At 52.2% G+C, this 26,222-nt stretch overlaps 1 protein-coding gene across 5 annotated transcripts in view; it reads left to right on the top strand.

Moving 5' to 3' along the window:
* PTPRN2 (protein tyrosine phosphatase receptor type N2) overlaps positions 1-26,222 on the top strand; it is a 987,645-nt gene that overhangs the window by 848,670 nt on the left and 112,753 nt on the right. For all 5 annotated transcript variants that reach the window (XM_055269741.1, XM_055269742.1, XM_055269740.1 and 2 more), the window contains one exon: positions 23,787-23,981. In XM_055269741.1, coding sequence (XP_055125716.1) covers positions 23,787-23,981 — 195 coding nt within the window. The remainder of the gene's footprint in view (positions 1-23,786; positions 23,982-26,222) is intronic.

Raw genomic sequence — 26,222 nt, 5'->3', positions numbered from 1 at the left:
GTTCTAGGTGTTGAACCGTTGTGTTGCTGCGATTTGTGTTTTGGCAGAGCAGGACTCAGTAATGAGGATGGGGACTGTATGATTGTTCGCTTTGAATTTAGCTGAGTAATGTGTCAAGGACTCAGACAATTGCAGTTACAAGGAGAGGATATTTACTCTGGTAAATGAAGCAGGTATTAATTCATTAATGTATCCAGATCTCACTTGGGTTTTCTATCACAGCCATGAGTCCTCCGTGAAGTGTAAAAATCTGTTTGAAAAGTTTTTTAAAATATTGCAAACATAAAACAAATTTCAGGAAAGGTGTCTTCTTGCATTAATGTATTTATTTCTGGCTCACTGAACCTGTGTACTTTGCTGATTCTATAATCACAGTGAGGTTGTGGATGATAATTCTCATCACTGGGTTACAAGGAAAATGGAACAATTTGATCTTATGCTTTATTTTATGGGGACATGATGGAACTACTCAATTCATTTTCTTAAAGCTTCTGAAAAATAAAAAGATTATTGTGCAAGTTAGGTTAGAAGTAAGTAACCTAGGAGAGAGAGAGAATGGTAGGTGGCAATATCATAAGTTTTATTAATATCAGAATATGAAGTTACTCTTTAAACAAAAGAACTTGTGTTCTTACCTGGGGAAAGGAAGGTCAGGAGCAGAGACGTTCTGATGGATGGAGGAGACAGGTGTGTGGAGGTGGTATCCTGGGGGCACTGGTGGCCTCAGGTTGTAGAGCTCCTTCCTCCCTGCGGTTCCAAAAGGTGAATCCTCATGTCCTCTGTGAAACAGCAGCCGGGTTAGTGTCGTGGCAAGGCACTTCCGGCATGACCTGGGAGACCCTCATGTTGCTAGCCTCTGATAAAGCATTTGTCTGCTTCAGCCCTGATAATGCACGCGCATCGTTAGTGCCTCGCAGCCCTCCCTGCCCCCCATGTGTGTGAGTCAGAGCCTGGGCTTGGGGCCACAGGGGGCCCACTGTGTGCTCCTGGGGAGTAAGAGAGCTTTTCTTAAAATAGTTTTGAAGCAGTAAGGAGATTGAATTATTAGCTTCTAATGCAAACACCTTTAAACATGTTTACCTGTGTTTCCTCAAAACAGAACTATTTCATGGACAGGGTCAGGATTTTAGAGCTTTCTTCGTTTACATGAGTGTGTGATATTTTTGTTTGCCTTACCTATTGGAAAAGCAAATCTTTTTTGACAGACTCTTATATTTTTGACACTTACCAAGATATCAACCCCATCAGATAATCCAGCCAAGTTTAATTTGCTCACACTGGAGCAAAAATTGGGTATATTAACTTTCAGAATAACTGAAATATATTCTTAAAGGTCATTTGTTTAACAGACTACTCGCACCAAACGTCTCCCCGTTGTTTTAGTAAATGTTGTTTTTTCTTCTAAATAGATAAAACATGATATATTTGGATTAATTCTGTACTTCATGATCTAAAAAACCAATTTTATTGACTTTTCTTCTTTTTTTTTCAAATTGGCATAGCCTGTCATATATGCATATATGTGTGTATATGAATATTTATACACACGTGTACACACACACACACTAAGGATAAGGTGAAGACATGGAAGAATTGTGATTTTTGGTACCAGTATACTTTATGCATTTTCTTTTTCATGTAGGTGTCCTATTTCTATGGAAGGTGATTGGGTAAAAACTGTGCCAAAAATAAGTCGTTAGATGATTAGAAGACATTCTCCTCCTTTTCTCTGAGTCTCTTTGAATGTTGCATCCATTTCCTTGAGGCTTTGATCATCTTTGAGCAGCAAGTTTAGTATTCTGCCAGCCCACTCTCCCTTCCCCGACATGAGGGCAGAGCCTCCTGCAGAATTTTCAGCAAGTTCTCTTTTGATGGTTTATTTCACAATACCCAGCAGGTTTCCTTGTGTACTTGGAGGCCTTTGGAACCAAACCCAGAGGAAAGCATGCATCCGGGCCACGGGGCCCTCCTGTAAACACAGCGGCTAAGTGCACATCTCGGTTGCTGCTGCTGCTCCCATTAGCAAATGATTACAAATGCAGTGACAGTGTGGTGGCATTGCGATCTGAGGGTGCTCAGTTGACTGGATCTGGCGTGTCTGCAAGTCCCAAATGCACCCTGACTTCTTACCCCCGGTGCAGAAAGCTGAGTTCTGACAAAGAGCAAGGTCACGCCTTGGCTCATTCTCTGGGGCTTTAAGAGACCCTTCTTTCTCTAGGTGAGTTTAATCTTCAGGCATTGGTGTAATCATGAGTAACAGAAGTGGGATGTTCACAATTAAATTGGAAAACAGTGACTTTTCTTGAGGTTTACTTGACCCCACCACAAGTTTTAACAAAGCCTTTTCAATCAGCTCTGTATCTTAGAATGGCTTTCCTCACTATATACTTAAATTTCCAGGTCAAAATAATATATTTTTTGCAAATATCAAATAAGCAAAACCTAAGCTGCTTCAAAAGTGAAAGGCACCCTGTGAAAACTGTGCCAAATAGTTTACAATTATAAAAATGCAACATTAAAGAACATTTGTTATGAAATAATTATTATTAGAGAACTTTTTTTATAACAGCCCAGCCTGAGAATGGACATTTTTCTAATTTTATAATACCTTTGCAAATGTAGCTGATAGTACGGATGTCTACGGTAGAATTCTCTTGAAACTTTCAAGACCTGGATTCGGTTTTGTAGATTGTCCTGGAACACACTCCAGGTCCCTGGAGAACGAGGCCCTGCCACCCTCCTCCCATGCTCCATGGCGCACAGAACATCCCTGGACCAACTAGGAATTGGCAAATGCTAAATGGTTGTCACGCTGGTGCCAAATCCCGTGGTTCCTGATGTAAAGGAAATTTGAAGGAAACCTGCAGAATCTTGCCGGGATGATGAGGGTAAAGGGTACATGTTGTCCCCAGTGTGAGAAGAACCTGTTTTTGTTTGCCTGTGTGTTCAGTATCAGCTCATCAGTATGTGGGGTCAGCCAGCTTGGTTTCTGCAGGCTCCATGGAATCTTCTAGATACCTCTTCACCATGAGTCTGAACGTTTTTCTGTAAGGCACCCCTTTGAAGTGCATTTTTCTTATAAATCTGAAGCGTTCACAGATGCAGTTTCCAAAAGCAGTGTGTATTGTGCTGTTTTGCCCAAAATGCTTCCCATCTGGGAAGCTCCTGAGAGATAGAGCTCGGTCTTCAGAGAACAATGAAGTCTCGAAAGGTGGCCAGAGAAACCTCTCAACGTAAAACAGAAGCATGTTGCTCGTTGGGATACAGCAAGCCACTCCCCGCATCAGACAGTAGTCATTAGATCAGACTTAATTAAAAATCACAAGGCCGGGCGCAGTGGCTCACGCTTGTAATCCCAGCACTTTGGGAGGCCGAGGGGGGCGGATCACGAGGTCAGGAGATCGAGACCACGGTGAAACCCCGTCTCTACTAAAAAAATACAAAAAATTAGCCGGGCGTGGTGGCGGGCGCCTGTAGTCCCAGCTACTCGGAGAGGCTGAGGCAGGAGAATGGCGTGAACCCGGGAGGCGGAGCTTGCAGTGAGCCGAGATTGCGCCACTGCACTCCAGCCTGGGCGACAGAGCGAGACTCCGTCTCAAAAAAAAAAAAAAAAAAAAAAAATCACAGAGACCACTCAGATATTTGGAAAATTTTAAAAAATTGGAAAGTCTAAGACATAAAATTTGGAGGGCTGAATTCTGTGGCTTCTTTTTGGCACTGGGCTATTCCTATTTTTGCTTTGACCTTGGTAGCTTTTCACACCTGGGTATTACTCGAATAACTGCTTCCTAAGGAAGCCACTTCCTGCTGCACACAAGGAGGGGTGTGGGAAAGGAGGTGGGGGTTGCAGGCTTCTTCCAGACGTGCTCACCCTGCACTCCAGCAGCCAAGGAAGAGGGCTGGGCCCCGGGAGGAGGACGGGTGCTCGCACAGCACCAGGGAGGGGCGGCGTGCGTGGTGTCTGTGGAGCGGGTGCTGCTTCCCTTGGGCCTGTGTTGTGCTCCAGTCCGCCTCACCCATTTCTCTGCCAGAACCAGAGAACACTTCCTTCTTGCCAAAGCCAGGGTCGCTCCTGGGGTGACCCCTGCATGCACAGCAGGTCCTTCCGAGCCCCTGTTCCTTGGCACCCCCTGTCCTCATCAGTCACCCACCCCATGGAAAGGGACCCAGGACACCTTCCCCAGGCATCTCATTATCTCCCGACCCTGTTTTACAAGGGGGCAAAGTCAGCAGCAGACAAACTGAGAGGCGCCCCAGCCTGCAGAGCCAGTGGCAGAGCTGCACTGGGCGGTCCCCAGCTGCGCTGTCCCCACTCCAGGGTGTTGAGGGGCTGGCCCGGGCTTCTCTGTCCTGTGGGTCTGGACAGCTCCTCCGCCACCTTCCCTCTGTAGTGTGAGGCACTGTGGGAGATTCGGGAAAAGGTGACATCCTTTCTTTTCTCGGTTGGTGATTTCTTGGAGATGAGGAGTTTGCAATGAAACAGTGAACGGGCGGTAAACAGCATTAGTCCACGCGTCGCTAGGAGGTGATTTGTGTGAAACTGAAATCAAATCCTTGGAGATGACAGAGGAGGGGCTGGGCCAGGTGGTGGGTGGAGCTCTTGGCGGCTGGCGGGAGATGGAGGCGTGGCTGGGGCAGGTGCTGGGGCCATCTGCAGGGTAGGGACAGACCCAAGAAGGTGGGCATTTGCAGGGCTGTGAGGAGGAACTGGGCTAGAGGGGAGAGGCCCTCCTAGTTGGGCCAAGAGTTTAGACAGGGAGCAGGGGTGTCATGGAAGGGACTCGGCTGCAGGTTACATGCGGGCCCAGAGAGGTCAGCTCTTTGAGTTCATGACAAGGACAAACCCTGCACTCTGTGGTGCTCCGAGGGACGGTCCATGGCTCGGTGTGGCTGAGTGACCCCAGGAGGGTCAGAAGAGGCACATTCTGCCCGCTTTCATCCCCCTCCGTTTCTTCCTTCTTATCTTATTCCCCTCTAGCCACTCTTTTCATCGTTTAACTTTCTTTCTCCTCTAATAGTGAAATTCATGGAAGAAAGGCGCCATCGCCCTTCCATTCCCTGGGGTGCGAGGCCCAGCCCCTCCCTCCTGAAGCCCGCCTTCCTCATCTGTGAACTGGGGCCTCCTCTTGGGTCGCCATGCGGATGAGGGCAGCCCTGTGGGTGCGGGTGCCACGTCAGCTCTGAAGCGCTGCCTGAGGGTGACTTGCCCGGCCTGCAGCGACTGTCAGTGCCCGCAGGGCTGGGATGGGTGTTGGATTCCTGCCTGCTCCTCTCGTTTCCAGGGTACCCGTTTCCGCACACGTCCTGCTCGGCATGAGCTTCTCCCCTCCCTTAGACCTGATTAGAAGGGCGGGACACATTTTCTGAACTAAAACTGAGGATATGGCGTCTGCAAAGCATGCACTTCCAGAGAAGAAAACAGGAGTAAAGCCCTGAAACCTGGGCTGCTCTGTGGAATTCAAGACACTTGATGGAAGGTGTTCGGAGAAGGCGCCCGGGTGAGCGAACACCCGGGTGAGCCCCTGTGTGGTCCGGGGCCCTGGGGGGTAAGGTCAGGCCTTGGTGCAGGTGCAGCCTCGGGCATCTGTGCTCTGAACACCTCACCTCCCAGCCCAAGGGGCTTCAGGGCTCACATCGAGGTGAGGGCTCGGCAGGAGGGAAGCCCTGGTCGGGTGGGCTCAGCTCAGCGGGACCCCTGCTGCCCATGGCGGGAGGCAGGCTCTCCGAAGGACATGAGCCGCTGTGAAATAAAGTGGGTGTTGGGAGGAGACACTTGAGGGAGTAAAGGGAAGTGTAAAAAAGTGGATTAAACTGGGATTTCAAAAGAAATGGTAGGCGGTAGGGAGGAGATTCCAGCAGGCGGGTACCAGGAGGTAGGAGTGGGTGTGAGCGAGAGGCAAGTTCCACCCAAGGGGCCCTGTGCCCACAGCGCGGCTGTGCTTGAAGGCTGGGTCTCCCCTCTCCCTGCCTGTAGCCTCTGCTCTCCCAGCTCCCCGTGGGGCCGCCGTCCCTCGGGAGAAGAGGCCTTGGGTGGCTCCTGGAGCCTCCCCCAACCAGAGCTGTGCAGACCCCCCCAGCAAGAGGAGCCCAGTGTGGGAGGAGACACCCGCAGGGCCAGAATCTCCTCCAGGTGACAGCCTCGTGTGCACGACAGGGTGGGACTCCACAGGCATGCACAGAGGTACCTGTGCAGGGCCTCACCTTGGGGCCAAGGGTCTTCAGGCCGTTGCTGTAAAGTAGACCTTCTTCTCAGCCTCTGCCTTGATGGGCACGAGAGAGAATGCGCCTCTGTGGTGAATGGCATTTCTGTGGTGAAATGCATTAGCCTGTCAAAAATGGCAAAGCCCAGCTCTTAACACAACATGCACACTGGCATAAAAGGAGGCAAGACACTGCGCGGGGTGGTGGGATGAGGAATGATGGCCGGAGCCGCCACGGCATGCAGGAGCTGGGTGTTACAAAAGGAGAAAGCTTTGGGAAAAGCAATTGCACGTCAAACCAAGGAGGACCCGGTAGATGAAAGTCATTTCCAAATGTCAAACGGGGATCACTTCAAGGACGTGAATAAGGAAGGCTGATCTGCTGGCCACCTCCAGCAGGAGTCCCCCCACCCTCGCCTCCTGGGGAGGCCTCCACAGGACAAGTCCCTTGCCGCCTGGCTGTCTCTTCTCTCCCAGGCCCAAGGTCCCTTAGGCCGGGAGCTCTCCATGGCTCTCGGCTCTGTGAGCCCCGCCTCCTCCTTCCCTCCCCTGCTGTGTTGGGGGCTCATTTTGCCACAGCTGACACGTGGGGGTCCCCACGGCTGTGACTGGTGTTGGCCCGAGGGTCACCCCTAAGGATTGGACGCCTTGGGTCTGGGGGGCAGGCAGCCTTGGAACCTCAGGATAGCTGAACTTGGAGCTGACCCAGAAAGAGTTTTCTCAGAAAGCTTATTGCTTCTAAGGGTAGAATCTCATTTTCTGGAACAACAGGGACAGCAGAGAACTTGATCTCACATCAGAGTCGGCCCAGTCTGCCTTTGTGAAGGACTCCCCAGTGTGAACCCGGAAACAGACAACACTGTGAGCCTAGGGGAGCCCTGGGTGCCGGGTAGGGCAGGCATGGGGCTCAGAGAACGCAGGGAACCCTGGGTGCTGGGTGGGGTTCAGAGAACATGAGGCCGGAACATGGGGGAGGAAGAAAAACACAACAGAAGAAGGGGCCTCTGTGGGGTGGGAGAGGAGCATGGAAGGGCCTGAGCTCAGAGAGAGAGGGGCCCGGATGCACAAGGGAAATGGAGGGGCTTCTGGGGCAGACAGCTGCTCCTCTCCCATTTTTTCAGGTTTATGTGGCCATGAGGTGGGCAGAGTCAGGCGTTTCTGCAGGTGTCTGAGCAGTGGTTTTTCCTGTTCCATGGGGGCTGCAGAATAGTGCTCCCTTCTTCAGCCAGCCAGCTGTTCTGAAGCTTTGTTGCTCAAAATGTAACGTCTCCATGGCTTTTCTGCTTTGGGAGAATTACTGATGGTTAAGAATGGAATCTTGGCACTGGCACAGGGGCTCACCTGTAATCCCAGCACTTTGGGAGGCCAAGGCGGGCAGATCACCTGAGGTCAGGAGTTTGAGACCAGCCTGGCCAATGTGGCGAAACTCCGTCTGTACTAAAAATACAAAAAATTAGCCAGGTATGGTGGCGTGCACCTGTCATCCCAGCTACTCGGGAGGCTGAGGCAGGAGAATTGCTTGAACCTGGGAGGCAGACGTTGCAGTGAGCTGAAATCAAAACTTCATCTCAAAAAAAAAAAAGGATGGAACCTGGGTATGTTATTTCTCTATTAGCAAGTACAAGAGACTCACTAGAAAGGTGGCAGGTGTGGACAAGCACCCTTTCAAGATGTTTTAATGTACAGGATAATAATGCAGCCAGCAGAATTGAGTGTCTGGGTCTGTGCTGGTGTGTGCCTCCAGGTACAGTGACTTGAAGAACAGACAGGGGAAGATTCGCAGATGATTACATTAGCCAGTAAAGCTACATGTTTTAAAATACATAATTCTGTACAGAGTTTGTGAAATGTGGATTCAATATACAGGTTTAAACTTGGATTGATCTTATGCCATTTAATAGCAAATCAATTAAAAGAATTTACAAGTGATAAGTGCTAGGACTCTTCTCACATTGATGTGTAACTGGACTGAGCACCTCTGAGGAGAGTGGAAGCTGGATTAGCCCTCTGGGTAGGCGTTCGTCGCTTTCAGTTTTTTTGGTGAAGATGACGATGCAGGAGAGTGGACAATAACGGAATCTTCCTGGAATCGCCTTTTCCTGACCTGGAATCACCTTTCCTGGCCTGTAAAACGCACCCTGAAACCAGAGATCGGACGTTCCTGAGTGGGAGGAAATAAAATGCAGATTTTTTTGCAAAACAAAATACTAAATCGGATGGAAGCTGGAGCTGGTGTGTGAGTTTCCAAATTATTCCTGTCCCATCCCAGGGGTTTCTTATTCTCTACCAGATTCAAGGAGAACAAACATACGAATTGTTAAGTGAGCCCCAAACGTGAAGCTGAAATGTGAAGGGGAAAAGTCTAGAAAACACAACTGATTCTTCTGAGGGTGGCTTTCCAGTCTCCCCTTCCTCGCCCTGAGCGTGCATCTGTCTCACTCAGGCCTTCCCATTCCCAGCGGGCCCCTCGCTTCTCCAGGTGGGTTTTTTTTTCAGGCACATCTTGAGATTTCAAATCAACTCCAAGTGAGGTGGCAGAGCTGACACCCCACGTGCGACCCATGGCCCCCGTCCCCCAGTCAGCGGTGTCCTCAGGGGCCAGCTGCTCCCAGCACCCCCTGCAAAGTTCACTCCCCAGAAACCCTCACACTCCCTCCATGACTCACTCACGGGTTTTCCTCCAGGGCTGCTGCCCCACCCGTCCCCTTCCTGTCCCCTTCTTGGGGTAGAGTGTAGACTTCTAGAAACTCCCCATACAGACCTTAGGGCTCAGCGCCCTTAGGTCAGAGCTGAGACATCTGAGACCGGGATTCCCAGCAGGCCCCCAGACCCTGGCCTTCGGGGGTCTGGTAGGAAGAAGCTCTTCAGGGTGTCCTTCAGGCCTTTTGCAGTTAGGGTGTAACTCAGATCAGTTTTAGGTGGAATAATTGGGCCCCAGAATGACGTGCAATTCCGAAAATGGAGAAGCAGCTGCTCCAGTAGCTGCTCCACCCCCAGCCCGCATGCCCCTGCCCTTTGGCTTAATTAAGCCGTGGCCACCGAATGGAAGGATGTGAATACCTTTTGTGTCCCTGGGCTGGGCTCCTCTGCTTCTGAGCCTTTGTTTGCCCGGCACCCTCCCTTGCACCACCCGCCCCCCGCCCCCCACCACTTTATCCCTGCAGACCTTCCCATCTGTCGAGCCCTGTGCAGACCCCAGTCCCCTGATTTTCCCTCTCAGCCCGGGGTGGCCCGTCCCATCCCGAACACCAGGGCCCTATTCATCCCTACCTCCCCTTTATCCCTTCTGCTGCCTCTGGGGTGACGTCTTGTCACCATCCCTCTGGTGTAGGGTGACTTCCTCATTGTGTTGGATGGAGGCAGGCCTGGGTGCAGAGTGGGCCTTGTTCACCACACCAGGCCAGCCCGTGTGGGGACAGCCTTGGCTTCCCAAAGGCCAGGTCTGTTCAATAGACCCACAGCACCCACCGGGGACCTTTAGGTGCTCAATAAGAACGAATCGATACATTGAACTAAGATATTGATGTGGTTAAGAGCAGGTCTGGGGGCAGGGGGCGGGGGGGCATCTAAACCCTCTTGGAAACCATCCCATGCAATTCTCGGGTCCAGAGTCCTGCCTGCCCATGGGGAGTCCTCCCTACTTGCTGTGTGCTGAAGATGCAGGTGATGACAGGGATGGCACATGACTATCAGTCTTTATTCTGAGGAAAAAGAAAATTAGGAAGGTGCAAAAGTTTCTTGTAAAAAACAGCTGCCCGTTCTCTACTTCCATGTCAGGCCTGGGCTGCTCTGAAGGCGGATGCCTTGTTTCTTATTGACTGGCTATTTTAAATTGTCTATGAAACTGAAAAGCAAGGTTCAGCCTGTGGGGCCTCTCAAGGCTGGCTTTGCTCACAGAGGTCGTGTTGGATCTGTGAACTTTGAAGGCTCCACTGACTTTTTCGGAAGCCCTTAGAACTTAATTGCCCGGTGAGTCATGCTCTGTGGGAGCCGGGAAGGGAGGGATTTGTGTTCCATGTTGGATTTGTCTTACCAACCGTAGTCTGGCTGGAGGGGCTTTGCTGCGGTGTGACCGGGGTCTCCCATGACAACGGGAAGGGTTGCAGGCATCGTGGGTTAAATGCGCTCCCTCTCACAGCTAAGATGTCACCTTTATGGAAGCGTTAAAGACCATCACAGAAGCCCGTCTTAGACATGGGCTATTCCAGAGAGAAGATGCTCATTAAATTCTGTGTTTCCTTCCAATGTCTTTATTTTCACAACTGTTTCCTGGTTTCAATCTGACGTTATCAGGAGCAGGGCAAATGAAGAAAATGAGTGTCCTTAGTCTTAGGGGAGACGCAGTCCCTAAGAAAAAGGGAGGCAGGAGGTCGGGTTTCAGCACGTCGGTCACTCTTGGATGCAGCTGACCGCGGGTCCCGCGAGCCCGTACACGCCTTCTGTGCTTCACGTGGAGCAACTGCGTTTCCCAGCCACCCACCAGGGGCTTCAGGAGATTCAAACACAGCCCTCACCTCCCCAGAGCAGGAAGCCGCAGCTGTCGGCCGGGGGGGGCTCGATGCAGCTGCTCCAGCCGTGCCCCGCGCTGCTCCCCCGGGGCTGCCTTGGTGTGGGACACTCGGTCCCTGAGCGAGTCATGACCCGGAGGCCAGGGATGCTGACCAGTGTCCAGGGGCTCAGCGAGGGCCCCTCTGCACCACGTAGACGCTGCGGGTACAGATAGCAGACAGAAGGACTTCTGCTCTTGAGTGTGGGAGGCAGGGGTATGGACGTGAAAATAACTAGGAAACAGCACACACCTGGATGCCCGGAGCCCGGCCGCGAGGTTGTGTGGGGACTCGAGAAAGGGCTGGTGCTCTGGGTGCTGCAGGGATGGGGGCTGAGCGAGGGGAGAGGCCGCTTTTTTCCTACTGATCTCAGGCTGTTCCAAGACTGTTCCGCATTTAGAAGAGTGTTGAAAATTATTTTTCACTTACACAAAACATGTCTGTATCTTTAATTTTTGTTTTGAGAAAACATCTTGCGAAACGGGAAAAACTCACTCCATATTGCTTGGCCAACATCGCTCATCGTGGGCTGACTCGGCTCGTTTGCGTGTGTGGAACCCCTTCCTGCAGGAGCTGTGCCTACAGCCCCAGACTGGGTGTCGTGTGTCAGGAGCGGGGAGGAGCCTGCAGAGCTCTGTGGCCCTGGCTTGGGCGCTGCTGTTGGGCGTCCTCCCCTTAGTGTGTGTGTGTGTGTGTGTGCAAACACGTGTGTGCGTTGTTCTCGGTCCAAGTGTAAAAGTTACCCGGGCACCAAGGAGAATCCACTGGAGGCGGTGGGACTGCATCACCAGAGCAGCGTTGGCCACGTGGGCCATGAGCTGAGGATGCCCCGGCTTAGATCACGGACAGGCTCAGCTGCTGGGGCCCTGACTCCATGAGTGCCACCCCGGCTTAAATCACGGACAGGCTCAGCTGCTGGGGCCCTGACTCCATGAGTGCCACCCCGGCTTAAATCACGGACAGGCTCAGCTGCTGGGGCCCTGACTCCATGAGTGCCACCCCGGCTTAAATCACGGACAGGCTCAGCTGCCGGGGCCCTGACTCCGTGGGAGAAGAAGGGAGGCTCCCCTGGCGTTCAGGGGCGGCCGTGGGCCATTTCCTCTCCAGAAGGGAGTGTGGCCCTGTGTTCCCTGAGGTCTCACAGGGATGCCCTGGATGCACCCAGAACCCGGAGCATCCTGTAGTGGTGCTGATCACAGATGCTAGTGTGGTGGGAGTGTCTGTGTAAAGTCGCTCTCCCGAACGAAATCATTGGTTACTGCTCCTCTGCTCCCAGCTGGCCTTGCTGGCCTAGAATGTGAGGCCGTTCCTTCTGAGTCCCTCTAAGTTTTATGATGAAATAAAATCAAGTAAAACTGTGTCATGATCGGGGAGAGGTGATTATACAAGAAACCTTTTTTTCGTTTTTTCCCACTATGACACATGACTCCGTTTAACAATCTGGAATATTTTTCCCCGGCCTTTTCCCCACACACACTTTCTAAACATTTCACCTTCCTGTTTAGATTTCCTGTCATCACGTGCCCTACAGCCACCGTGTCAAACTGACAGAGCGCAGGCTTTTTCCTTAACCGTTTTACATTCGAGCCACCTGTGGTTGCACCGGGCCCTGCGGCTTCTGCTGTGTGTTGGATTCTGCATTGCCCTCTGAGCTGAAGGCCAGGGCCCTCCCCAAAGAGAGCCGGTTCCCATTCACCACGTTCTCTTGGTGCCATGTCCAGTCTGGAGAGTGGCCTTTATTCCTCCCCAGCAGAGCCCATTGAACCCACTTTTTCCTGCCCGGCTTTGTACGTTTAATTCCTGAGTGTTGTCCTGTTACTAGTGATTACACCCTCAAAATAACCCTAAAAACCCAAGGCTCTCTGTGTGCACACTCGGGCAGCACGGCTTCATTCAGATGGCTCCCCAAAGTGTGCAGAGAGGTTTTCCTGAAGCCTTTGTTGTCTTGGTCTTCTTTTGGCAGAATTCGAGAATGACAGGTCTCTTCTCTGAGTGATTTCCACTCTAATTTTCCCCATCAGATGCTGAGTTAAGAGATGAGACATTTGCCTTGTGATGTGTATGGATGAATTTCTGCCCCTAGAATCCTCTACAGCTTATTTTGCACATTGTGTTATAAAGAAGTGTAAGATACTTTGAGGACTCTGCGGACACGCCCAGGGCCCCGGCTTGGGCACAGCAGATGAGCAGGCGGCTCTGCAGTGAGCGAGGACTGTGGTGTCCAAATGTGCCCTGCTGACTATGGCCTCCTCTGTTTGTGTGCTCACACCTGAGGAGCTGCTCGGAGCACAGGAAGCTTTCAGGGTGGGGACTCTGGGTGCAGCACTGTCCTGCGGGGATGGTCCCACGTGACTCTGCCCAGGGTAGGGTGCTGGTGTGGGCGCTTGCGGTGCCACTGGGCTCACACTCACAGTTCCAGTTGGCTCTGGATGTGTTGGAGGCAGCACCGAGCTGCAAAAAGATCAATTTTTCACATTTCCCTGATGGAGAGTTTTTGTGCCTGGGTGCAGACGCACTGGGTTTACCGTTCCTGACAAACACTGCCCCGTGGGGAGGGTGTTGGGTCGTGAGGCACAAGCATCACATTGCGTTTTGCAGTGGAGCATTTCCATTTAGGGCAACAGTGGAAGACGCCGCTGTCTTCTTTAAAAATGCCCAGTTACTCTAGTTTCACCTGAGAGGGAGGAGGCAGGGAGAGGGTCGCATCAGCAGGACAGAGTGGCCAGAGGGTCATTCAGCGGGGACAGCCCTGGGGGTCTGACCTCCTTGGTATTGTGTCCTGGAAGGAGGCCCTGCCAGAGACCCCCAGCTCCCCTGAGGCTGTGTGGCTTCTCTGTGCCCAAATGTAGATGCAGGCACTGGCAGGGGGATGCCCACACCCATGTGAGATCAGTGCTGCACGGGCAGAGTATACAAGCTGGGCTTGTACTCATTTGCACTCCCCTGAGATCAGTGTCCCACGGGCCGAGTGTGCAAGCTGGGCTCGTACTCATCACACACCCCAGAGATGAGTGTCCCACGGGCCGAGTGTGCAAGCTGGGCTGTGCACTCATCACACACCCGAGATCAGTGTCCCACAGGCCGAGTGTGCAAGCCGGGCTCATACTCATCACACACCCAAGATCTGTGTCCCACAGGCCGAGTGTGCAAGCCAGGCTGTGCACTCATCACACACCCGAGATCAGTGTCCCACAGGCCGAGTGTGCAAGCCAGGCTGTGTACTCATTGCACCCACCAGACACACTCACACACAAACACACACAGACACTAACATACACACAGGGACACACACACACAGACACTAACATACACACATGGACACACACACTCTCACACAGACACACACAGAGATCAGTGTCACACGGGTCGAGTGTGCAAGCCAAGCTGTGTAGTCATTGCACCCACCTGAGATGAGTGTCACACGGGTCGAGTGTGCAAGCCAAGCTGTGTAGTCATTGCACCCACCGGAGATGAGTGTCACATGGGCCGAGTGTGCAAGCCGGGCTGTGTAGTCATCGCACCCGCCTGAGATGAGTGTCACATGGGCCGAGTGTGCAAGCCGGGCTGTGTAGTCATCGCACCCACCTGAGATGAGTGTCACATGGGCCGAGTGTGCAAGCCGGGCCTTGTACTCTGTGCTCCGCACACATCCACCCTCCAACAAATCTGTGGAGCTGCTCTGCCTTCATCCCCATTTCACAGGTTAAAAACACGCACGCAGCTTTCAGCAGCCTGTCCAGTGGCACACAGCCCCGGGTGATCTGGACCCAGAGTCCAGGTCCTCAGCCTGTGCCTTACACAGCCACACTGTGCAGATCTCAGCTCTGTCTTGGCTTGCTTTCTTTGCCAATGATGGATTTCATTTTCTACCATGGGATTTTTTTTTCTAACACACTAATGGCTCTGGAATACTTTCTTCTCAAGAATAGCGGCACCTTATAATCATTGATATTTTACTATGGAGATGACCTGCAAAACCATGCCCTTTTTCCATTATTGCAAATGCGTTCTTCTCACTGGGTGCTTGACAAGCTATCTTTAATAACTTTCTTAATAACTTTCTCAACACCTAAGAGGGGCCAGACAGCTAAAAAGCTACAGAGCAGCTATACTGAGACGCGGGGACCTTCAGAGCTTTCCGGAAAGACGTGAGCTCCATCTCCAGGGACAGACATTCCAAAAATGCAAAGCAGCATGGCACAAAAATAAATGACTTCCCCTTTGTACCTGGAATTTTTTTTCCTTTTTTTTTTTTATTATACTTTAAGTTCTAGGGTACATGTGCACAATGTGCAGGTTTGTTACATAAGTATACATGTGCCATGTTGCATTGCTGCACCCACCAACTCGTCATTTACATTAGGTATTTCTCCTAATGCTATCCCTCCCCCTGGCCCCCAGCCCCTGACAGGCCGAGGTGTGTGATGGTCCCCGCCCTGTGTCCAAGTGTTCTCATTGTTCACTTCCCACCGATGAGTGAGAACATGTGGTGTTTGATTTTCTGTCTTTGTGATATTTTGCCGAGAATGATGGTTTCCAGCTTCATCCATGTCCCTGCAAAGGACGTGAACTCATCCTTTTTTATGGCTGCATAGTATTCCATGGTGTATATGTGCCACATTTTCCTAATCCAGTCTATCATTGGTGGACATTTGGGTTGGTTCCAAGTCTTTTTTTTTTTTTTTTTGGAAAATAAAAGTATTTTTACTGGTATTTTCTGATTTGTAATAAGTTTCTTAGGTCTTCTTCATTATGGGTATTAAATAGTATTATTTTTACTGAATCTTATTTAAAATTTTTTTTCCAAGTCTTTACTATTATGAATAGTGCCGCAATAAACATACGTGTGCATGTGTCTTTATGGTAGCATGATTTATAGTCCTTCTTTTTTTTAGTTCACATATACATTGTTTTTTCTTCGCTGCTAAAGAGTATGAATTGGGAAGAGAAAAGAAAACAGGTTTCATCCACACCCTGGTGGGAGTGGCCCCATGGGTGCCTTCAGGGCCAGGCAGGCCCATGCCCAGCCCTCAGTGGGATGGAGCCTCCGTCCAGCTCCTTACAGAGCGGGGAGGGAATTCGCGAGTGCCACCGACATTGCAGCTAAATCTAGAATCAAAAGAGTTATGTGGTTACCTCTACCTTTCTTCTTCATTCTTATTTAATTACCTGTTGGTTATTGAGTCACGCAAATGCCACAAGGTCTTACTTGTCCTTACAAACTCAAGGTCGCCAAGCTGCACACACTGGGCCGCTGTGGCTGAAGGCGCGTCGTCCCAGATCATAAACAGAGCCATCTTCATGATTGTTAGGCTGAGTCTGGATCTTAAATAGAAGATTTTTCTTTAAGTGAAGTGGCTGGAAGGATTGGACCTTCTGTCCGGCCAAGATCTGTTTGCCAAAAATGTGTCAGTGCCCCCAGGCCAGGCTGTGTGGGGGAGGCCCTTGGGCCTCTGGAAGCAGGTGCTGTGGAGGGGCGGGTCTCGGGACTTCCTGCTTGGCACCACTGCCAGTTAACACCTTCAGCAGGCTCGTGTGGCCCGCAGGCCTCGCCCTGGGGTGTTCACCGTCTCACCAGGAGAGTTTTGTTCCTGGTGAGGATGCACCCTTTGTGTTTACTGAGGATTATAAATCAGGGAAATTTCAAAACATGATGGGGCTGGCCTCCAGCTTTCTCTCAGAGGAGGCTCATGTTGTTGATTTTGCTTCATAAATTATCTTTTGCTCAAATAAAATGCTCTCAAGATCATAGCTCTGTATTTTTGGGGGGTGTAGGGGGACAGGGTCTTGCTCTGTCACCAGGGTTGGAGTGCATTGGTGCAATCATAGCTCACTGCAGCCTCATCCTCCTGGGCTCAAGTGATCCTCCCACCTCAGCCTCTCAAGTAGCTGGGAGTACAGGTGCACGCCACCACACCTAGCTAATTATATTTTTAGAGATGGGGTCTCAGTATGTTGCCCAGGCTACTCTCAAACTCCTGGGCTCAAGGGATCCTCCCACCTCGACTTCCCAAAGCACTGGGATTACAGGCGTGAGCCACCGCGCCCGACTACAGTTCTGTATTTTAAACTCACTGCACAGAATGGTACTTAGAGTGTTTGCAGTGGCGACGGCCGTTTCTGTCGCTGGCTGACAGGAGCCCCCGCTCTGTGCCCTGGGCCCCCACAGAAGTCTGATAATGAACTCAGGTGATACGGGCAGCGGCTGCTCTCGTCTGATGGCAGTTCTGGTGTGATGGCAGCTGATGCTGTAACCTTCAACTGAGGTTTTAAAGAAGTATGTGTGCCATGCCATCCATTCAGGCATCGCCTCAGCGGTCAGCAAGCTCACGCCTCCGTTCAGCACCATGGATGCGACCGCCTTTTCAGGTGTGGATGCTACTTTTCAATGAAGAGTGAGGAGTGTGGCCCCCTCCACCGCTGTAGCCAGTCATTTTCTAGTCTTGGGAGGGGAAAAACAGCTCCCAGCGGTATCTCCAGTGATCCCGTGCTGGCGGCCTTGCTTAGAGGGTTAGAGTCACCTCATGCAGGGTGGAAATGTCCCAAATTATAACCTAGAGTGATTTCAAATGCCATGAGGTTTGTCTCGTTGGCACTGGCTAGACCATTACTAAGTCAAGTAGCATTCTACATTTTTTATTCCATTCTAGTAAGAAGTGTGTTTCTCCTTAGAAAATTTTTAAATTTTAAGGTAAAGGACTGAGAATGGACAGACTATAGAATTTCCATTATGAATTTGGAAACTATAATCAGCCTAAAGGACCAGTGAATGAGACCACATGAGATGCCCCTCAGTGCTTTCTCCAGCAAGCCACGAGGCAGAATCCAGGCTCCTTCCCGGCTTCCCCCACGTCTGGAGATTCCCAAGAGTGTCCAGGGAAGGGTGGAGAGGGAGGGGCCAGTCCCCGCTGTGAGGAGCTCTGGCAGGTGGCCCAGAAAGGGGCCGCACAGCAAGGGGAAGGGACGCTGGCAGGGGCAGGCCACAGTGAGTGGGAGAGGCAGCGGCCAAATGCCCCAGCCCCCGTCCTTGGAGGGAGCTGGCCCGACCCCGTTCCCTGTGAGCGCAGCAGACTGGCGCATTTCCAGCTCACTTGTGAGGAATTTCTGTTTCTGTCTCCAGTAGATAGATGCGGCTTTCTTGTGTTTATCGCCAAGGGAGACACCAGGAGTTGGGCCTGCAGCCACGTCTTCCCGGGGGCACGTGCAGGACGGCTGACAGCCAGTGCCGCTGGGACTCCAGGGTTTCACTTATCAGTGTGATGTCATCACGGTTTCCACGCGCACAGCCCTTGCTCGGTGACCTCCTCGCGGGGCTGGTGCGCTGCTCACCCCCTGCCACCCCTGCCATACCTGCAGGGAGTCGCCGATGCCCAGGGAACTTCTTCCCAGCCTGGGTTATGGTCGGGGGTGGAGCGCGGGCTGCAGAAAGTGGCTTCACGGCCAAGCAGAATGTGGCAAAAGCAATGCTTTGTGGATGTCCTGAGATGCAGAGTGAGGCAGCACACCCTTCAGTTGGTCCCATGACAGCCACACTGACTTAGCAGCAGCTGGGTTGAGTGAGGTGTGAACTTCTGACTGAATCGTGCTGCGTGGACGTGGCTGAGCTGTGAGGTTAGGTGGGCGGTGGATGCAACGTCTTCCCTTCAGACCCTGTATGCACAAGAAGCACACGGTCGGCAATGTTACTTCCAACTTGTAGACATCAGGTACATCCCATGTCCAAAAAGAAGCCTCTCCCTGGAAAAGCACATTCCGAAAGCAGTTGCGGTGCAGATGCAGAGCGCTGTGCCTGCAGCACTGCCCACCCAGGAGGCCGTAGGGAGTGGCAGCCCCTCCTCTCTCCTCCTCCTCCTTGCTCGCCCCGTGGAAGCTCTTCTGCACCTCCAGGCCCCATGCTTGCTCTTACCTCCCCGTCTCTGCAGGTGCCATTGCGGCCTAGCCTTGGGGCCTGAGCCTCTCCTGCCTAAAGCTTTCTTTGACCTCAAGTTCAGGGAGGGTCCCCTCCTCCCGGCCCCACGGCACCCCTTCCCACAAACGCCCAACACATGCTGTCATTGTCATTCCCGTTGCTTCTTGCGGTCACTCGTGCCCAGCTCCAGGTGGCCTGGGAGTGCTTGGGGGTCAGGGCCCGGCGAGTCTGACCCAGCCTGGCTCAGCCTGGTGTTCCTGGCACCCTGTGCAGTGCTGACTCGGCAAGGGGCCATAGCAAACCTGATTTTGAATAAACTGGTAATCATCAACTGGTAGTAGGAACAGCAAATAATCACCTGGTGTGTGCCAGGCACAGGCCCAAAGCCTCACTCTAACCATGTTATCTTATTTAATCCTCCCAACGGTGAAGTCGGTACCATTATCACCACTTCACAGATGGGGAAACTGAGGCACACAGAGATTAGGGTTTTCCCAAGGCCACACAGTGAGTAAGACCTGAAGCCCAGATTCAAAATCAGGCCCTCTGACTGCAGGTGCTATGAGTGAATGAGTCAATGACTGCCCTGGACGTCAAGGAAAAGAACCATAGTTAGGTCTGTTTTTGCAGTTCCCGTCCTGTTCCTCTGAAGACATACATGTTTTCTGGGTCCTGGTTTCTAGGAGGCGTCCATCGTGACACCATGGTGGCCCCGTTGCCTGTGTCTTGGGGCAGCTTTGTGGAGGTGCAGAGACTCTACCAAGTGGCAGGTTCCCCTGGAGCCTTCAGAAAGGCCTGCGCTGGTGATATGAGGGAAGCGTGGCTGGTGCCTCCGGGGAGCCGCGTCCGGCCCATCGTAGTGTCCAGGGAAGTAGGACGCGTCTCTCACCTGCCCCCAGGCTCAGGGGCAGCACGAGGGGGCTTCAGCCCCAGCAACCTCCCCCGCCCAGGACCCGGCTTCCCCACCACCCCGTTCCTCGCTGCAGGCCATCCCCGGCCTTATCGCTGCTCAGATGTTTGCCTGAGCCACTTGCTGCGTAGAAACTTGGTAGCGGTCGGTGCAGAGCGGAGCAGCGCCCGGCTGGAGCACCCGCTCCCATTCGTAGGCGGAAGCCCGCAGGGAGGGGACCTTCGTCCACGAGCAGCGTCCCCGGACGCGCGTTGCCTTGCTGTGGGGACGCCCTTCTCCCACGGCAGCCTCTCCCTCTGCACAGGCAAAGAGCTGCCGCCACGGGTCCCCAGCCTTCTGGCCAAGCTTTCGGGGGCTTCCTCTCTGCCAGGGACATTTTTTTTGGATCTTTATCGCAGTTTCCCTCCTTTGAAAAAGTGAAGACCTTCAAGAAGACCCTGCACCACGCAGTGACGCGAGCCCACTGGTGAGAGCCGCAGGTCCCCGCCGAGAGGCACCGAACCCTGGGTCTCCCTCGCCGCGCGCCAGCGCTGAGCCACTCGGCACTGAGCCACCTGCCGGAGGAGGTGATGTCGGCTTGTCCAGCTCTAAATTATGTGGCTTTGGCCCGGCACAGTGGCTCACGCCTGTAATCCCAGCACTTTGCAAGGCCAACGTGGGTGGATCACCTGAGGTCAGGAGTTCAAGACCAGCTTGGCCAATGTGGTAAAGCCCGTCTCTACAAAAAATACAAAAATTAGCTGGCCATGGTGGTGCACACCTGTAATTCCAGCTACTCAGGAGGCTGAGGCAGCAGAATCACTTGAACCCGGGAGGCAAGGTTGCAGTGAGCTGAGATTACACCACTGCACTCCAGCCTGGGCGACAGAGCGAGACTCTGTCTCAAAATAATAGTAATAATAAATTCTGTAACTTCTTCAGAAATATCTTTACATTTGCCAAGCTGTCAAGAGTTTGGCTCCAGCTTAGAGAACAGCCTTAACTTTTATTCACGAATATTTCTCTCTTACTCATTAATGCTTGAGGCTTTCTCTGTAGCCGCCTCCATGCTAAGCACTGAATATACAGGAAACCATTTTAATCTTCACAGTAACTATAGGATTACCTCCATTTATAAAGTGAAAAAAATAGGCTTAGAGACCTTACGAGGTTTTCCCAAGGTCACATGAAAAGTTTGTGGTTGTTTGCTATTGTTGACTTGGGGAGAAAAATAAATACAATAAAAATGGAAGTTTGTGGTGGAACAGGGACCTCAGTCCTGTGGGGCCCCTTGGTGGCTTCACCCTCTGTGGCACTCAGCAAAGAACAGAGCTCAGACCTCACTGGAGCTCTCCCATGGGTGGCAAATGGCAGCATGGGCATGGAACTAGCTTGATTTTTTATGTTTATGTGAGTAAATCTCCAGCGTTTCAAATCCTCTTCCCCAGAGGGTCGCATTCTCGGACCCTCTGGGTTCCCTGAGCCGTAGCTGTTCTCATGCTTTGGTTAGACGTTATTTTTCTGGAGAAATTGTGTGAAGAGATAGAAGTTACTTCAGAAACATTTCTCAGTGTGCTTTTCCCCCACGCCAAGCAAAATTCATGTGCACAATTGAGAAATAAATGAGATGTGTACTCAGGTTGGTTACTGGTATCATCTACCTTATTAAAATCATCCCTCGTCGGGTGGATCACCTCAGGTCAGGAGTTCGAGACCAGCCTGGCCAATATGGTGAAACCCCATCTCTACTAAAAATAGAAAAATTAGCAGGGCGTGGTGGCAGGTGCCTGTAATCCCACCTAATCAGGAGGGTGAGGCAGGAGAATCGCTTGAACCCAGAAGGTGGAGGTTGCAGTGAGCTGAGATCGTGCCTCTCCACTCCAGCCTGGGAGACAGAGTGAGGCTCCATATCAAAAAAACAAAAAATAAATAAATAAATAAATAATAAAAAATTATCCTTTGTGGGGTTTTTTTTTTTGTTTATTTTGCTTTGTTTTTGAGATTCTGAGAAAACTTGGGTGGATTTTTTAAAACACACTCACTATTTTAAAACTGTCTATAAACTAACAAGTACTTGAAGGTATATGGGAAAGAAAGAACCAGAACTCTTCCTTTTGTTAGAGACCCCTTACCCTCACCAGAGGCTCTTGGTAAACTCCACCTTCCCCTGTGCGTCTCTGCCTGGGTCCCCACGGTCATCCCCCCCATCCCCGTGACCATCCTCCCACCCCTGTCCCTGCGGCTATCCGCCTCCCGCCCAGTCCCCCCAGCCACCCCCCCCATCCCCGCAGCCGTCCCCTGCCTTCCCCTCGGTCGTCCCCCTGTCCCTGCGGTCATCCTCCCTGTCCCCATCTGCTCTCACAGGGGCTGCAGGCTCATGGAGAGTGGGGGCCACAGGGCCCCTTCCCACGGCACCTGTATCTCACTACAAGTCCGAAGCAGAGAGCCCGGGACCGTGAATTGCTCATCCCAGAGAGCCAGGTGGAGGGAACTGTCTTCTAGATGGTGTGGTGTCGGCGGGCTTGGCAGACATCTTTAAAGCCAAGGAAGCCGGCAGCCTGGGGTGAAGGGAGAATGGACGCAAGGAAGCCAGCAGCCTGGGGTGAAGGAGAAGGGACGCATGGAGTGTTTCCTGAGCTTTGGCGGTTGCCTTGGGGAGAGCAAGGCCTTTGACGCACACGGCTGGGGGGAGCAAGTGGGTGGCTCGGCATCCCCCGGACGCCACCAAAATGAAACCAAGGCAGCAGCAGCCCACGAGGTTCCCCGGAGCCTTTCTTTTTCTCACGAATGCATTTTCACCTCTTCTGTTGAGCACCAGTTCTCTTATAAACTTTTTCTGGTTATCATTTCATTTTGCAGACTCAGGGTACAGGTATATTTTCACCAGGCAAAAGGATGGGCTATCCTAACACAGTGGTTAGAACACTTTCAAAACGAGATTGTTGGTCAGACGTCAGGGGGGCACCCAGGCTGCACCCTGAAGGTGAGCGGCAGCAGCGGGGTCCTGGCGTGTCCTGAGCACCTGAGGCTGCGTGATGTCCTGGCTGCAGGCGGGTCCCGCACGGCCGGGCAGGTGCTCGGGATGCCCGCCACGTGTGTGGTTGAGCTTTGCCTGGGGAAGGAGGGTAGAAGACCCTGCGGTGATCCCTCAGAAGCTGTCTTGAGGTGTAATGTTGAGAGTTTCCTTTAAATCCAGGAACTTCTGCTTTGGTGTCTACTCAGCAGCACAGGCCTTTCTCCCTCCCCACGTCTTCCGTCTCCCGCGTGGCATCATTTGCCTTCTCTTGTATGGGCCCTTGGACATTGCTTTGGAAAGAGAAAGAAACGTCAGAATGAGGTTCTTTTTTTTCCTGCAAACTCTTTGATCATGGTACCAGTTTCTGTATCTCAGTCCACAGTGCAAAACCCCCCTGGCCTCCCCTGTGGCTTATATTCTGATAGAATGGGAAGCCACCCAATGAAGGTTACCATGGTGTTATTCCAGAATATTCCATGTTGATGACAGAGGAGGATCCAATGGATGCTTTCTTGAATCTATAGGAGTGTGTGTTTGTGGTGTGTGCAGTGTGTGTGTTTCTGTGATGTGTGTATGTGTGTGTGTCTGTGACGTATGTTTGTGGTGTGTGTGTGTGGTGTGTGTCTGTGATGTGTGTGGTGTGTGTGTGTGGTGTATGTGTGTGATGTGTGTGTCTGTGATGTGTGTGTCTGTGATGTGTGTGGTGTGTGTGTCTGTGATGTGTGTGGTGTGTGTGTGTGTGGTGTATGTGTGTGATGTGTGTGTCTGTGATGTGTGTGTCTGTGATGTGTGTGGTGTGTGTGTGTGGTGTATGTGTGTGTATATGTGTGGTGTATGTGTGTGTATATGTGTGATGTGTGTGGTGTGTGTGTGTGGTGTATGTGTGTGTGATGTGTGTGTCTGTGATGTGTGTGGTGTGTGTGTGTGTCTGATGTGTGTATGTGTGTGTGTGTATGTATGTTTGTATTCTCAGATTTTGAGAGCAAGGCCTCTATCTCTTTTCCTGCACAAGCCTGAAGCCTTCTCGGGGCACCATGCTGGGTGCGTGCTTTGGGGTGCGTTGACCGTCATGTTGCGCTGGCCCGCCCGGGGGTAAACTCTCACCTGCCTGAACCTTGGATCTTAGCAGGAGAAGGGGTTGGTGCCACGTGGCTGCCGTGGCCCTCATCCTGCTGGGTGTCCCCAATGCCACTAACCCCCTGCTCTGCCTCCCCCTGTCCTGCAGGAGCTGTGCCGCCAGCGTATGGCCACACGGCCACCAGACCGACCTGAGGGCCCGCACATGTCACGCATCAGCAGCGTCTCGTCCCAGTTCAGCGACGGGCCGACGCCCAGCCCCTCCGCGCGCAGCAGCGCCTCATCCTGGTCCGAGGAGCCCGTGCAGTCAAACATGGACATCTCCACTGGCCACATGATCCTGGTAAGCCCAGTCTTTGCACTCCCTGCCACACAAACACCAGGGCCCTCCTTCCTCGGCCCTTGCACCACCCAGCATCTGCGCCCGCCGACCCTCGGGGATGGAGCGATCATGGCTGCAGCCTGCCCGCTGCAGAGGCTGACAGGCAGGGCTCTTTCTGCAGGGAGTCCTCTTAATTTAGATAAACAAGAGTATTTACTTCCTGAGATCTTTGCTATGCTTCTGCCTGGAACGTGCAGCCCCCACGCACACTCCCTGGTGCGTAAGAGTGAGCACCCACTATTTAGTTTTCAGGGGAATACACGTCTGTTAGTGCCTCTACCATGTGCGCTGCCATTTTGGGCCTCTGACTTGGAAGCAGCGGCTGTCTCCTTGGCGCTCAAGGCCAGCAAGCGTCATTTGGGTAAATAAATGTCACCGCTGTGACAGTGAGGCAGGAGGAGGTGTGGGCTGGGTGCTCGGCTCTTCACAGGAGCCTTCCTGGTGGCGCCGGCACAGAAGCTTACGGTGATGTGGCTTCAGCGGCCTTTTCCAGGGTCCTCGCTGGAGTGATCACACGTGGAGTGGCCGTGCATTGCCACTCCATACATAACAAATGTCCAGATGTTATTAGGAGAGCTGTCGATAGCTCAGCATGTCCTGCTGGCTGCCTCCTGGATCTCCGGGCCACAGGTGTCATCCCGGTGGGTGACCATGCCTGGCTGTGCTGTTTCCCACACTGGAGACAGAGCCTCTGGGGTGAAAGGGCAGAGCCCGTTTTGCTGCTTGGCTGAAGCAGCAGCTACACTTACGGGCCTGTGCTGTTTCCCGCACTGGAGACGGAGCCTCTGGGGTGAAAGGGCAGAGCCTGTTTCACTGCTTGGCCGAAGCAGCGGCTGCACTTCTGAGTCAGGGAAACATTCTTCACCATACCGTTAAGTTCCCAGGTTGCAGGATGGACCCTGTAAGTTGCTGTTAAATGCTTACGTTTTTTAAAAATTATTTTTTGCCTAATGAGTTAATAATAGTATAGACTGGTGGATCTGGACCACAAAAAAACAGAAAACCACGTTTTCACTAAAAAGCCTCATTGCAGAGCTTGGAGATCAAGGCTGGAGGCCTCCCAACCCAGCTGTCACTCCAGGGACAGACAGCTCTGACCGCGGGTGGGAAACACAGTTCTAGACCCGCTTGGACCAGACGTTTGGGGAAACTGAGGAACTCAGCAGCCTTCTTCCTGGATAACTTAAAATGAGGAGAAGCAACAGTCAAGAAGCCTGGCTTTCCCAATCAGTGAGCTGAGCAGGGCACATCCTTGAGATATGCCCGCGAAGCCGGACCACCCGCCGGAAATTGAGCCCGATGTATTCACACCCGGGAGCAGACAGCTCATGGAGTTCACTCGGCAGACCTGTCATCGACTTTGGCAGAGCCTCCTCCCTTGATGGATTGTGGTTTTGTTACTTTAGATCTGACTTTTCCGAGGCTGTTTTGACATTTGTCCCTTTTAGAAAAGGAGCAGAAACCAGGAGTTCATATTTGTGATGAGATTTGGTATTGGGGTCAAACACATCAGCCAAAGACATTCATCTGACAGGTTAGCCGAGAGGAGAGCCAAGAGCTCGCTTAGCAAGCTCTCGTTGTGTACTGATATTTCCACATTTCAAGGTGCTTGAGTAACAATTTGACGATATCTCAAGCTCTATTGGTACCTGGAAATACTATATTTCTCAGAGAATTGTGTTTGGCATTCACACATGTAATGGCAGATCTAACAGCAAGCGCGAGGGTTCATTGCCGCTGGAATGCCTAAACCGCAAGGACAGACTCAGCCTCCACCTAGCGGAAACCCTGCAAAACCTGACTCCAGACACCCTGCTCGGGGGTCATCGAGGGCCACACACCGTGACGTGGGCCTGTTTGTGAGCACGCCTCACCACCGCCTACAGCTGCAGGGCCGAAACCAGAAACACACTCAGGCCAAGTATGAGTGCGGCTGACTTAGACTCTGTGCGTACAGGTTGTGAACTCGGGGAAACTGGATCTTCCTCATCAACCAATGCTGTTTCGAAAATGAATGTTCCTGAGATACTCCCTGACTCCATGATGCCAGCAGGTGCTGGTGGGAGTCAGGGTGGGTGTGGGGAGTGGTGAGCATCGTGTGGAATTGGGGTGGGTGTGGGGAGTGGTGAGCATCGTGTGGAATTGGGGTGGGTGTGGGGAGTGGTGAGCATCGTGTGGAATTGGGGTGGGTGTGGGGAGTGG

This window comes from Symphalangus syndactylus, chromosome 6 (genome assembly GCF_028878055.3).
Source record: "Symphalangus syndactylus isolate Jambi chromosome 6, NHGRI_mSymSyn1-v2.1_pri, whole genome shotgun sequence".
NCBI classification, from domain to species: Eukaryota; Metazoa; Chordata; class Mammalia; order Primates; family Hylobatidae; genus Symphalangus; species Symphalangus syndactylus.
Note: the sequence above shows the minus strand (reverse complement) of the source record. Positions and strands in the feature narration are given on the sequence as shown.